The following is a 14,151-nucleotide window of genomic DNA, read 5'->3' on the forward strand; positions in this document are numbered from 1 at the left end:
TTTTGCGATGCATAGGATATAATCTGTCCTGGTAAAAACATTACTGTGAATAAAACAATGGCTTAAAACTGCATCTATCTCAGTGCAGGATATTTGTAACACTAAAGACTCTAGCTGTTTCAGCCAGCACAAGCAAATATGTTCTTTTCAGAGTTTTAGTGAAATTAGATGCTGAACATCAAAAATGTAATTAGGCAAAATCTCAAGATTTGATGCATTAACTCTTGACTAAACAAGGAGATGTCAACAGTTGCTATATTTAATGGCTTTGCCTGTAGGAAAGGGCTACAGACAAAACAGTAATAACTTCCCATCTAGTTCATGTACATTTGGGCATCTGTTTTTCACTGGGTTATTAGATAATCTTATGCAACAATGAATTTCAAAGCAAACAAACATAACTGCAAAACAAGAGTTCAAGTATCTGGCATTCCTTTCTTATCTCAGGCAGATAAATGGGCCAGCTTCCCATGAGACATCTAGAACTTGGATAACCTGTTTTGTAGTAATATTTACTTATAAGCATGCTGAGAATGTGCACGTGTGTGGGTGCCTGTATACATGTGAGTATGTGCATGTATGCACAGACATTTTCAAAAGAGAGAATATTATGACTCTGTGGAGGTAATCCAACATATTGCCAAAGAATCTTTCCATAATATAAAAGCAGTAATCCTCATTGTTGAGTCCTTAACCAAAAGCTGCAAATTGGTTCCTATTCTGAATGGAAAAAAATCTTTGCCTAAGTAAATGGCAAAGTAATGCCTAGAGTAGCATTCTCCTCCTGGTAAGAAAATTACTATTTATGTTACAGTTGGAAATGGTTAGCGAAGACCTCTTAAGATGACAAGCTTTTCCAGGATTACTTAATGTTGTAGGTCTAAATGGGACACAAATGTTTATGGGAGGGAATATTTAAGTATTCTTAGTCTGTATGAGCAATCAATCACAGAAGGAAGACAACAGACTATACAAATACCTCAGAGGGACATGATACACTGAGGTAAAGCTGGAGACTAGAATAAAGTTAAGAGAGGAATGAACAACTGAAAGCAAGCTTTTTTACATTATCTGAGAGCTTCTCCATGGCAAGCATCAGAAGCTAGAACAGGCTGCATATTTAAGTGAGGCTGAGTACTGTAAACAATGGTGTTTGTTGTAAGACAGAGAAACAGCCAAGATTCTGACTACTGTTTATTTTATAAGACAAAATCAACGTTTACTCATAAAACAAAATTTAATTCTGTCAAGGCATTATCTACCAGGTTTAAAAGACAGAGTGATTATTTCCCATCACGTTTACCTTTAGCCTGTATCTCCAAAGTAGAATTATATACTAACAGAACTTGCAATGTGCAAATCCCCAACTTACTAATCATCTTTAATATTAAAAAGTGGCCACAGTACCATCCAGCAAAATACAGAAATTTAGTCATGCTGTAACTCTCAAGGAATACATGCATTTCTTGTACCTCTACACTGGAAGGAAGACTTACAGACCCAAGATGCTGCTGCAGAAACGGCCTGCTCAGTTATCTCAGTGTCTCAAAAGCTTACATTCTTCAATCTCAGCAAGCATTTCTTATAATTAATTATCTTCTTCTCAGATTTTTTTCAGCACCCTTAAACTCTTCAGAAGGCAAAAGGTTTCACTTTTCACTAACCCACGCAGTGTTTATCTCATCTACTTTTTTTTTTTAGCCTAGCAGAGATTATAGATTAAGTCAAAACGAATGTGTACAAAGAGGAGAGGGCAAAGTTTTATGACTGATCTCAAAAAATAAGAATATGCAAAAATCAGGTCTGACAATTTCTGACATATTAAAGAAAAAAATAAAGACTGAGAAAGCCACTGGATATTGAAGTTTATCTGAATCTACTCAATACATGTGTGAAACATGCAACAAAAAGCCAGTGATATGGTTGATGTCTCAGAATGACAGATTTGGCATAAAACATCAAAGTGCACGTAAAGTAACTGGCAAAATAAAGTAAATTCATATTGCCTTTAAGAAAGAGAAGAGAAACTACAGCAGAAAGTCTTACTGAAAAGCTCTAGAAACTGGGTACTCAAACAAGTTCTCAAATATGTGAGCAAGAAAGCCTTTACTCCATTTCTTAGAGGACAGGGAATGAGAAAATCTGCGCCAGAGAGGAAGGCAATTCTGAGCACTATATGCATGTAAATATTGCAAAGGACGACTGATCATTCAACCCATGACTTTGCATTGGTAACTTCTAAACTAAATATGGTCAATGAATGCAAATTTGACAAAACAACTGTAACTGCATGCTAAATAGTATGTTCTTATAAGTCACATGCATCAAAACAGGGAATGAGAAATCTATCGGGAGACCACGGCTGAAACAGATAAATGACAGCAACAGTTTGGGATGAAAGCACCATGGTACATCATCATGGTGATTTACATGACTTACAAGGTAGTACAAAATCGCTGATTCTGGCAGCAGCTGGTCTGCTCAGATTCAGTTGCTAGAAGCAGTTGCAGAGAGGAAAACATAGATGAAAGAATGCTAGCACAGAATATGCAAGAATGATTGCAGCAGCCAGGAACCAGATAAAACATATTCCATACACTTTCACAATATGGAAAAAATAAATGCCCTCCTGGTAAAACCGAAGATGCTTTATGACTACTGACTCAGGAAGCAAAACAATCAGAAAAAGAATGAATGAACACACAAATAATAAATGTTTGAATATCACGCATACTTGGTGGTTGATAAAACAGTTAAGGTAGCCTCTCTTTCCTGCAGTATTCTTTTCACTCTTCGAAGAAGAATTAAAATGCATTGACTGAAACCCCTGCCTGTGCCTAGCGCTTACAGTAGAAGCAGTTGCTATCCATAAATAGTGAGAACTAGCTTATACTTGAATTTTAATCACTATAATCTCTTCAAAGAAGTACAACTTGAAATTTTTCTATTTTACCACAGAAGCTTTAGAAATTCATCTGAAAAGAATCAAAAAGGCAAACCCACTCAACCTTCAGGTGAAGTTCCCGATGACTGGAAAAAGGGAAATATAACCCCCATTTTCAAGAAGGGGAAAATGGATGACCCAGGGAACTACAGAGCAGTCAGTCTCACCTCTGGGCCTGGCAACATCTTGGAGCAGATTCTCCTTGGAAGGTATGCTAAGGCACATGAAAAACAGGAGGGTGGTTGGTGAAAGCCAGCATGGCTTCACTAAGGGGAAATCCTGCCTGACCAATTTGCTGGCCTTCTATCATGGGGCTACAGAACTGATGGACAGGGGTAGAGCAGTCGATGTCATCTGCCTGGGATTGTGCAAAGCATTCGACACTGTCCCGCATGACATCCTTGTCTCTAAATTGGAGAGATACCAATTTAATAGGTGGACCACTCGGTGGAAAAAGAACTGGCTGGATGGCCGTTCACAAAGAGTTGTGGTCTATGGCTCAATGTCCAGCTGGAGACCAGTAACGAGTGGTGTCCCTCAGGGATCGGTGTTGAGACCGGTCTTGTTCAACATCTTTGTCGCTGACATGGACAGTGGGGTTGAGTGCACCCTCAGCAAGTTTGCCAATGACACCAAGCTGTGTGGTTTGGCTGATACGCCAGAGGGGAGGAATGCCATCCAGAGGGACCTTGACACGCTTGTGAGGTGGGCTGATGCCAACCTCATGAAGTTTAACCATAACAAGTGCAAGGTCCTACACCTGGATCGGAGCAATCCCAGGCACAGCTACAGGTTGGGCAGAGAAGAGATTCAGAGCAGCCCTGCAGCGAAGGACTGGGGGTGTTGGTCAATGAGAAAAGAAACATGATCTGGCTTCAGTGTGCACGCGCAGCCCAGAACCTGGGCTGCATCAAAAGGAGCATGACCAGCAGGTTGAAGGAGGTGATCCTGCCCCTCTACTCTGCTCGTGAGACCTCACCTGGAGTACTGTGTGCAGTTCTGGTGTCCTCAACATAGAAAGGCCATGGAACTGTTGGAACAAGTCCAGAGGAGGGCCACGAGGATGATCAGGGGACTGGAGCACCTCCCATATGAAGACAGGCTGAGAAAGTTGGGGCTGTTCCACCTGGAGAAGAGAAGGCTGCGTGGAGACCTCATAGCAGCCTTCCAGTATCTGAAGGGGGCATACAGGGATGCTGGGGATGGACTCTTCATTAGGGACTGTAGTGGTAGGACAAGGGGTAACAGGTTCAAACTTAAACAGGGGAAATTTAGTTTGGATATAAGGAGGAAATTCTTTACTGTGAAGGTGGTGAGGCACTGGAATGGGCTGCCCAGGGAAGTTGTGAATGCTCCATTTTTGATGGTGTTCAAGGCCAGGTTGGACAGAGTCTTGGGTGAGATGGTTTAGTGTGAGGTGTCCCTGGCCATGGCAGGGGGGGCTGAAAGTAGATGATCTCAAAGTCCTTTCCAACCCTAACTAGTCTATGATCCTATGATTGGAAAGTAATGTCTACTGAAACTTTCATGTAATAAGAAAAATAATTACAATAATGAATAATAATTCATGAAAAAAATGTTTGCTTTGACTTTTAAGTAGAAGACTGCAGCAGATATTTTTCACATACTTAATTATCACTGCTTTGAAAAAAAATATAAATGTACTTTGTCTAGATGATATATTATCAAGCAATAATACATTAATTATATCATTTGCTTGACATTTTTCACTAGCCTCCAAAGAGACATTTAAGTTTAGAATAGCATGGCAGAAAAATCCAATAGCTAGAAGAAACAGGTACTGATAATATGGGTATTACTTGGTATTGCTTATTTTCTCTAAGGCAGAACTGAGCTAACATCCAAAGTGATGTAAATTACTTCGATGTTTTCTACACTCTCCTTAGAGTAAAGTGCATGAAGAAGAGCTGAGAACATCCCAGCTGTATGGCAAAAAGAGCAAAGCAAAACAGAGCAAAGCAAAACTTCAACGAATATGGCACACAGAGACCTGAGAGGAAATAAATGTATGGGAAAACATTCAAGGGAGCCTAAGACATTGCACTTTGCAAGTCCTTGCTGCTTTCTTCAAGGCTCATTCAAAAGACCCATACATATTTGTGGCTGAAAAGCAACAAGGAACTGGAGGTAGAAGCATGTGTGTTTGTGGGGGGAGAGACAAATTAATAGCTGGAAAACGTTCTTGTGATCCTGAATTACAATTAAGAAACATAACTTAAGGGAAGCTAGATCTTTCTTCAATCAATTTAGGATCAGCTAAAATAAAAGCTACCAAATGAAATGCTAGATGCAGAGTTTCCACACTTCTGAGAGGCACCTAACACTCTGAAATGGAATACAAATCTGGTTTCTCTCTGTGAAATCTTAATTCTTTGCGCTTAGTAAGGCAGGCCTATGAAGCTGAAGCCCCTTTCTTCTTTGCCTTATTAGAATCTTTCAAAATAGGAGCATATAAACACAAGGAAAAACATGCACTTCAATGCCTCTATCGTTCAGGGCTTTTAAGCTCAATAATTACACAAAATGACCTTTATATCTGTCTGACTTACTCCAGTAAGCATTACTAGTGGCATAATGAGCGGATTAATGAAACCCCTCAGTTTGTTTTTCTGAAGCAAGACCTGAAATTGAGCTTAACAATGTAGTAATTTCCCAGACATCTTGCCTGTATATGTTTCATCTTTGTATTGTACCACTGTGGATACAGCAAGTTCACCAACTCTGGAGAAGGCATTTGGGTTTCACAGAGCTGCTGTGAAATTCACTTCATGTAAAACAGGATGAACTACGGTTGAAATACACTGTTTGACGGAAGAGGTACAAGAAAAGTTTTGCTGTGAAATTAAGTTAATGTAAAACAGGATGAAGTGTGCCATGTGCGGTTACAAGGAAAGGAATTCACACACTACAAATATTATCTCTATAGAGAAAGAAATAATCACATTATGATAGGTATTAGCCTGCTTTCACAAAAGTATACACATAAAAAAAAAAATTCCAAATTGAGTTTGCCTACATTAACATTGGTGAAAAGAAGTATTTTCTTACTTGAAATCCTTGGGCAATATGGAAAACACTTTTCTGCACATCTGAAAAGTGATGGAGAGCTTTTCAGATGCATGACCTAGATCTCTTTAGGCATTATTTGATTTATTATCAAAGCAAATATAGCAGTGCTTTAAAACTGGAAATGTACACAGTACATCATAGGATAGAAATACGAAACTGTGGACAAGAGTAGTAAACCTCAAAGTTGAAAACTGTGCTTGAAAAATCAGAAGACATCCACACCCCACAGGGCTTTTCATGTGAAAGTACTAATTACAATCCTACAAAAACTATAGAAAAAAACTTGAGGGGAACTGAGCTGAGAATTCAGGATTTGGAATAGCTATTATATGATAAAAAGATAATAAGCAGTGGAAACATGAAATTCAGTTTGGAAGTTTGTACACATTTATAATGTCAGCAGGATACTCTGAACAACAAACAGTGAGTCCATCAGTGGAAGAAAAAGAAGATATAATGCAATATGTTACAAAACTTCTGAAAATTAAATCATGCCCTTCATAAAACTGTTCCATACAGTTGATACCACCTCCTGTAAAACTGCCCACCAATAAACAACACAGATTGTCTCCCAAAGTCTACCAGAGTATTAAATCCTTTTTTACTGTTGGGAAATTGTACATGGCGTGTCTGCTGCCAACGGCTTAGATCCATTTCACAGTAAGTACACAAGAGAACTTTAAAGAATGATATTGAGTTGGTAACTGTTGTGATAGCCAGTTTTGTATTTGTCTTTACATGGCTTATTTTATCAAAAGTGTTTTTAACTCTGAGGTCTGACTCCTCCTTGGCCTTTTGTATCTTCTGTTTTTCATTTGACTTTCAAACACTTTGTCAGCAAATTCCTGTAACAAGTTCAGGTCTCTACCATTTAACGCTAACATGCTCGAGCCCACTTATCATAAACATTTTAAAAAATAGATGGGAACATGACTGTTTTTCATTACTGTCATACTGTGTAGAGAAAAACAGCTTATTGTGGAAAGAAAAAAAAAAAACAGCCTCCATAGAGCACTTGAAAATTGACAATTACACAACCAGCATGCATTAATTGGCTCTCACTTAGGGAAGGTATGCAAGCTTCCCCTGTGAAGATAACAGACATCCAGTTTCTGTTTTCAGCTTCTTAAACTGGGAGAAGAGGAGGTTAGGAGCAAACTGTCAGTTCCTGTCTTTGAGCACTGAATTATTAATTTACACAAAATACTACATTGAAAATACCATTAAAACAATCCAAAGCAGCATACTGATAGTTTAAAGAGGAAGTTCATGCTTCAGTAATCGTCAAAACCAATATATAATATTCAAACATAATTTAATTTTCTTTTTTCATCAGCTTGTTTGTCATTTACTGATAACAAAGTCTGCTGAGATCTGTGTTTGCTACCTTTATGGTCTATCCTACCCCTTGTGACAGAGATTCAGCAAAATGATTTGGAGACCTCACAGGATACTTGTGAGACAGCACAGAAATGACTTTCACAGAGGACTGTAACTCCACTGAAAGACTGGGTAGACAGAAAGCCAGGCATCAAACAGAAAAGGAAGCAACTCTTACCCACGCCTTTGAAGACAGGAAAGTGAACAGAGAATACTATTGCCAAAGAAAATTTTCTCATTGCAAGCATTCTACCTTTTCATACGTGGGCCCCAGTGAAGTTCTCTGTATTTTAACTCAATCCATTTTCATTTGCTACTGCAGCATATTAAACACAGAAAAGCAAGTGATTTATTTGTCTGGAGTCTGCTGCAGCATATTAAACACAGAACTAATACCAGAAAAGGTAAAACTGGTATTTCAACACCTTATCAACCACTTAAGACTGCACTCACATCTTGAAAATTCATAAGAGAAACAGACATAATTTGAACTATACATTTTGGAAGGAATTAATATTTTAACCCGACACAAATGCAAGTATAATGATTCTTAACTGACTGCTGCTGAGAGGTACTTGCAATGAAACCAGCAATAGTAGACCCATGCAAGGACATGTGTTCTTCTCATTTTCTTTAAACAAAGACACACGAGCCTAAGACTATTTTTATACCTCTGTATAAAAAGCTGCAATGTCCAAGTATACATCAAAAAAATCAGAATTTGGCCAAGAGAAAAAACAGTTGCAAACTTTGACCGCATTAGGAAAGTATTTGGTTTGTTTCTTCCAGGTGAGAGAGGGCTGCAATATTCATTAACACACAGATAACAAAGGCTAGTGTAGCTTCCACCCCATTATGGTGTAGTCTGGCTAAGGCAAATTGATGAACACAGGAAATCTTTAACTGTTTGACTCACCTGATTGTGAGTCAAATACAGACACAGTGCATGAGTTTGATTCTTGCTTTTCTTTGGGGAGTGCCTGAATGATTTGACTAAAAGGCATTCATTGGCAGATTTCTCTCTGTTGAAGCTGTTTGCATAAAATACCATTGCAATCATGATAAGAGTAAGGACAGAGACAGGAACCTAGCATTCAGCAGTAGTATCTTTATCATTATACTATGACAGCAAATTAGACAAACTACACCACCTGTGCTTTACTACAGCATGTTTTAATTTTGGTTAAAATCCAGCTCTTCAACTCCTCTGCTTGTTGTTGATGTTACAATTACACAAAATAAAAATAACTTGCTTGTTTTCGTGGCAAACCCCTACATTTTCAATTTGTTTTGAGCTGGGTATTTTACAAAATTATAGAAACTAAATAAAAAAAGTCAGCTCTTCACATATTCCTACCAGTGACTGGTTCAATTTTCTTCTCTTAAGTTGTCTCCATCACCATATCAAAACCTTACTCAACAATTTTAAATGAGGGTCTTCACTCACTGCATGAGTCACTGAATGATGATGTCTCTTCCATTCTACATTCAACTGGTTTTGAGCGCTAACAGCATGGCTTTGTAGGTCACAGTACAACATTTCTGTATTTTTCATAAAATAAAAGTGGTCCAGCTCTGATGGCATGCAATTATGATCCTCTGTTACTTTACAGACCAGTCCTAACCTTTGTAACATTTGGAAGTTATAGAGTATTTTATATATATCTAATTATCATAATTAACATTTAAATATACATATATTATTGTACATATATTTTTAATATGATGCATATTTATTTAGTATTTAGAGTTATCTACCTGCCATTACAATTCAAGAAATTTTTCGGCTGAAGTAATTTCAGCACTTCTGCAAATCCTACTTGAAAAGAAAATTAAACATGTTTAAAACATTTTCTTTTCTGTGGTGGTCTAACTGAAAAAAATACCCCATCCAATTTAATGATCATAAAGGGCAAGAAATTTAAATTGAACATAAAAAATTGCTGTTGAATGCAAAGAAATCATCTGAAAACTGGGAGGGTAGATAAGGGGGTAGGGCACAAACTTTTTTACTTATCTCAGTTACAGATGAGACAGTACTTAAATATAACTGCAGAGGATGGAAAACTTCCAAAGAGGAGTAAGGTTTTTACAAATTGCTTCTTTTTCTTTGATTTTTTCTAGTCCTTGTTAAGTTGAACTGTTCTGGAGCTTTTGTAATTGTAAGCTTCAGGACCAGGTCTCTATATTTGTTTAGAGCAGGCAGTTACAGACAGTGCTGGGCCACTGTAAATATGTAGACTTCAAGATGAAAGACTGGCTTTCTGCCAGCTGGATGCATGTCTGTCAGAGCCAGAAATTAGGCAAAATACAATTCTCTAATACATATGAAAATAGTTCTTGAAGCCGCAGCTTAGAGAACTTCCAGAGCACCTGTTTTGAACCAAAATACTGAAGTATACTGTGAGATGGTATCTATCTTCATTTCAGAGGTGCAGCTATACTTTTCCAAGGTTTTTCTTTAAAAAACTGTGGTTTGAACATGGTGAGTAGATATTTGAACTGGGCAGTCAATCAGCAATTCCACCTGCACTGTACATACTTAAGCAAGTGCTCCCTTAGACTGCTACAGGCTATTAGTATCAAAATGTACAAAGAGAACGTGCAAAAAGATTCTGATTCTGAGTCTCTCTCTTTTGTGGCTTCAGCCTTTCAGTGCTCCCACTGCTGTAGGCAGACAAAGAGATGAAATGTATCTACTACGCTGAGATGCCTCTGAGAATGATTAAATCTCCTTTACTCTTTCTCCAGACCTGCAGGCAGAACCCCAGTTTTCTGCTCATCAATACTCTGCCCTTTATAGACAGTGAAAGGACATGTCAAGTTCTCCTTCACCAACTTGTCTAGATGGCATTGTAACGCTTCTTTGAACTGTATTATTTCTTAAGAGATGGGATATCAACTTTAGAAAAATGAGTACCTGCAGCGTCGCAGGACAGGAGCGAATCTCTTGCTCTACGTGACAAACTGAGCTATGTCTCTGAATCTGTGAAATCTACTTTTTTTTTTTCTTTTCGGTTAGCACAAATACAGGATGGGTGGGGATGTCCCCAAATCAGCTGATGACCTCAGTTTTGTCCCAGGAAGGAAAGCATACGTTATGGAAAACTGACTCAGGGAAAAAGAGGGAAATAAGATTTTTACAAGTCTAAGCTTCCCTGGGGATCAGCCAGAAGACCATAACCTATCAACATTCACTGACTGAAGAGCATACCTGTCTTAGGGATACGTGATGTATAAATTTGCAGACTATCTTTTCAGTCCCATGAGAATGGGATTTAAGTAACTGGGTAATTCTCTACTTGTAACTTAAACTACCAAATGGTTTAAAATGACTATCAACACTGAATTATTCTTCCATACTAGAAGAACAGGTTTTATCAGCACACCAAATAATTGCAGAAAAGACAATAGAGAGAATACATGTGAAGAGTATTCACTCATTATTTCTTCTGACTTAAGTATACAAATGAAAATGAAACGATTTTTCACTTTAATTGCTTTTTAAGAAGCATTTTTTCTAAGGAAGGGTTCTGTTCAAAAGTAGAGTGGTCAGTGCATGCAAGTCAGGTACTCTGCTTTTGAACAGAGACAAGGTCAAGCTTAGGTAACCATTCAATCTGTTGATGTGGTCCCTACCCTCACTCTCCCTACCCTTTCAAATATCCTACAATACATTTATGTGCTTTGATAAGGGAGAAAGGCATTTGAACAAGAAAATCTTTTACCAAGCATAATCTATTACCTCTCCTACCAGGTTTCTCAAGGCAGGGGAATTTGACACCAAGGTCACAATAACACGTGAACTTGCAAGAAACATGGTTTAACTTCCAGTGATCACAAACCCAAGGATAAGGGAGGCAGACTACTTCTGAGAATGAACAATCAAACCGATTGTTTGAAGGTCCAGTACTGATGTGGATCTTCAGAACTTGATTAAGCCGTCGATGTCATCTACCTGGATTTGTGTAAAGCGTTTGACACGGTCCCACACAACATTCTTGTCTCTAAATTGGAGAGACATCAATTTGATGAATGGACCACTCGGTGGATAAAGAACTGGCTGGATGGCCACACACAAAGAGTTGTGGTCAATGGCTCAATGTCAAGCTGGAGACCAGTAACGAGTGGTGTCCCTCAGGGATTGGTGTTGGGACCGATCTTGTTTAACGTCTTTGTCGCTGACATGGACAGTGGGATTGAGTGCACCCTCAGCAAGTTTGCCGATGACCACCAAGTGTGGTTCAGTTGATAAGCTGGAGGGAAGGGATGCCATCCAGAGGGACCTTGACACGTTTGTGAGTTGGGCTGATGCCAGCCTCATGAAGTTCAACCATAACAAGTGCAAGGTCCTACACCTGGGTCAGAGCAATCCCAGGCACAACTACAGGTTGGGCAGAGAAGAGATTCAGAGCAGCACTGCGGAGAAGGACTTGGGGGCGTTGGTTGATGAGAAAATGAACATGAGCCAGCAGTGTGCGCTTGCAGCCCAAAAAGCCAACCGTATCCTGGGCTGCATCAAAAGGAGCAAGACCAGCAGGTCGAAGGAGGTGATCCTGCCCCTTTATTCTGCTCTTGTGAGACCTCATCTGGAGTACTGTGTGCAGCTCTGGTGTCCTCAACATAAAAAGGACATGGAACTGTTGGAACAAGTCCAGAGGAGGGCCACGAGAATAATCAGGGGACTGGAGCACCTCCCATATGAAGATCGGCTGAGAAAGTTGGGGCTGTTCAGCCTGGAGAAGAGAAGGCTGCGTGGAGACCTCATAGCAGCCTTCCAGTATCTGAAGGGGGCATATAGGGATGCTGGGGATGGACTCTTCATTAGGGACTTTAGTGGTAGGACAAGGGGTAAGGGGTTAAAACTTAAACAGGGGAAGTTTAGATTGGATATAAGGAGGGAATTCTTTCCTGTTAGGGTGGTGAGGCACTGGAATAGGTTGCCCAGGGAGGTTGTGAATGCTCCATCCCCGGCAGTGTTCAAGGCCAGGTTGGATGAGGCCTTGAGTAATATGGTTTAGAGCAAAGTGTCCCTGCCCATGGCAGGGGGTTTGGAACTTGATGATCTTAAGGTCCTTTCCAACCCTAACTATTCTATGATTCTATGATTCTGATCTGAAAGTCTCGATATTCAACCACACTAAAAGCTGTTACCTCTTAAAGTTGTATTCAAGGGTCTAAAGTTCATGACCTACAGGTCATCTAATGATCAACATTTTCACAATCAAAATGTCATCTATGTAAGTAGTGAACAAAAGGATAAATAAAAACCCCCAAAACCCAAACCCAATAACAGTTTTCAGTTCTGACTTTGTGCACTTAAGTGGAAAAAAAATTAAACTTACTTGCAGGAAATTTTTGTGCGATCGGCCACCATAGTCCATTGCTGCTGATTTGTTGAAACCTCAATGTAGTAGCTGTAGCTCCGATCATCACAGTCCCAAAGAAGCAACCTAAATATGAAGAAGTTGAGTGATAAGTAAAATAAGCATTAAAGAAAGCTGCTTAAATTATCCAGTTATTTATTTCCTCCTCTTAAAACTTAGCTGTTTCTTTTTTTGAATATGCCTCTTAACACTCAGCAAGGTCTTTACTGTTTCTGTCATCTCAAACCTGAGTGTCTCTATTCTTACTAACCTAAGGCAAATAACAGACTTCAGCTTTATAATAACTACCTTACCAACATTAAACTATTACATTAATCCAATTACTTTTCATTTACTTGAAAGACAATAACAAACTAATTTATTTGGCATGTGGCATTGCCTGCTTTAAACATGAATCAAAGATCTGTTTGGAAAGGGCAACTTAAGCAGGGAAAGAAAAAAGTTTTGGGTGACTAAAAGGATTACAATGTCTTTTTAACTGTATTCTCTTTTCTTTTTTAAATATAACAGAAATATTAAAAATGGCAAGTAGGAAAATTGGAATTCCCAGTCCTCATTCATCATAATATGAGGAAAAAGGCAATGAACTGTTGACCAAACTGCTAAAAAGACAGAAGAAAAAGGAAGAAAATACAAGGCCTCAAGGACTCCTTCCAGACTCATTCTAACAAACATGCAGCTCTTCGCGAAAGGCACTAACTGACGTATTGAACAGTGTTCAATTTTCATACTTGTCTCTCAAAGAGAAAGATCTAAAGCATCAGGGATGAGATTTAAGTGTGTAATTCTTAAAAAGTACTCTGGCAAATGTATCTTCTGCTCCTTTTCTCTTTACATGGTGATTACCTCCCTTGTAAGAGAGAATCACCATGTAAGAGATGTTTGAAACCCCAACATTATTCCTCTGTTTAATTTTCTTTCTAAGGATAAGAATTAAAGCACAACCAAGAACCCTGCCTCTTCCCCTTAGTGGGTGGGACTGAGATATGTGTACTTAAGAACGATATCCAGCACAGAATGCCTTCATTGGCGAAAGCCATAAAATTCTATCCAGCATGTTTGCAAATCAGTATGGAGCATCCTTTTTTCCAGTAACGCATCCAGAAATGAAAAGAGGGTTTTTACAGGGGCAACGAACTAGCCCTAACAGTGTCAGACACTTCTGCTATTTGGTTTTTAGAATCAGTTAAATGTCATCCATATTTTGATTGATAAGGATTTGCCTACATTTTACATAAACCACTTGTAACTCCACTGATCAGCAGAGTACAGTTTAGAAAAACCTAAGCGCTGTTCTTATCATTTTCATACAAACTCGATGACAAATGTGGTATCAAAACCAAAATCTGA

General features: G+C 38.8%; 1 protein-coding gene across 2 annotated transcripts in view; it reads right to left on the reverse strand.

Annotated features, from left to right (window-relative positions):
- Positions 1–14,151, reverse strand: part of BTBD9 (BTB domain containing 9) — a 142,179-nt gene that overhangs the window by 20,637 nt on the left and 107,391 nt on the right. For both annotated transcript variants that reach the window (XM_061365977.1, XM_061365976.1), the window contains exon 10: positions 12,760–12,867. In XM_061365977.1, the coding sequence (XP_061221961.1) occupies positions 12,760–12,867 (108 nt within the window). The remainder of the gene's footprint in view (positions 1–12,759; positions 12,868–14,151) is intronic.

This window comes from Neopsephotus bourkii, unplaced genomic scaffold, assembly GCF_033783945.1.
Source record: "Neopsephotus bourkii isolate Nb327-2 ecotype Australia unplaced genomic scaffold, CSIRO-AGI_Nbou_v1 NB_1292, whole genome shotgun sequence".
Lineage (NCBI taxonomy): Eukaryota > Metazoa > Chordata > Aves > Psittaciformes > Psittacidae > Neopsephotus > Neopsephotus bourkii.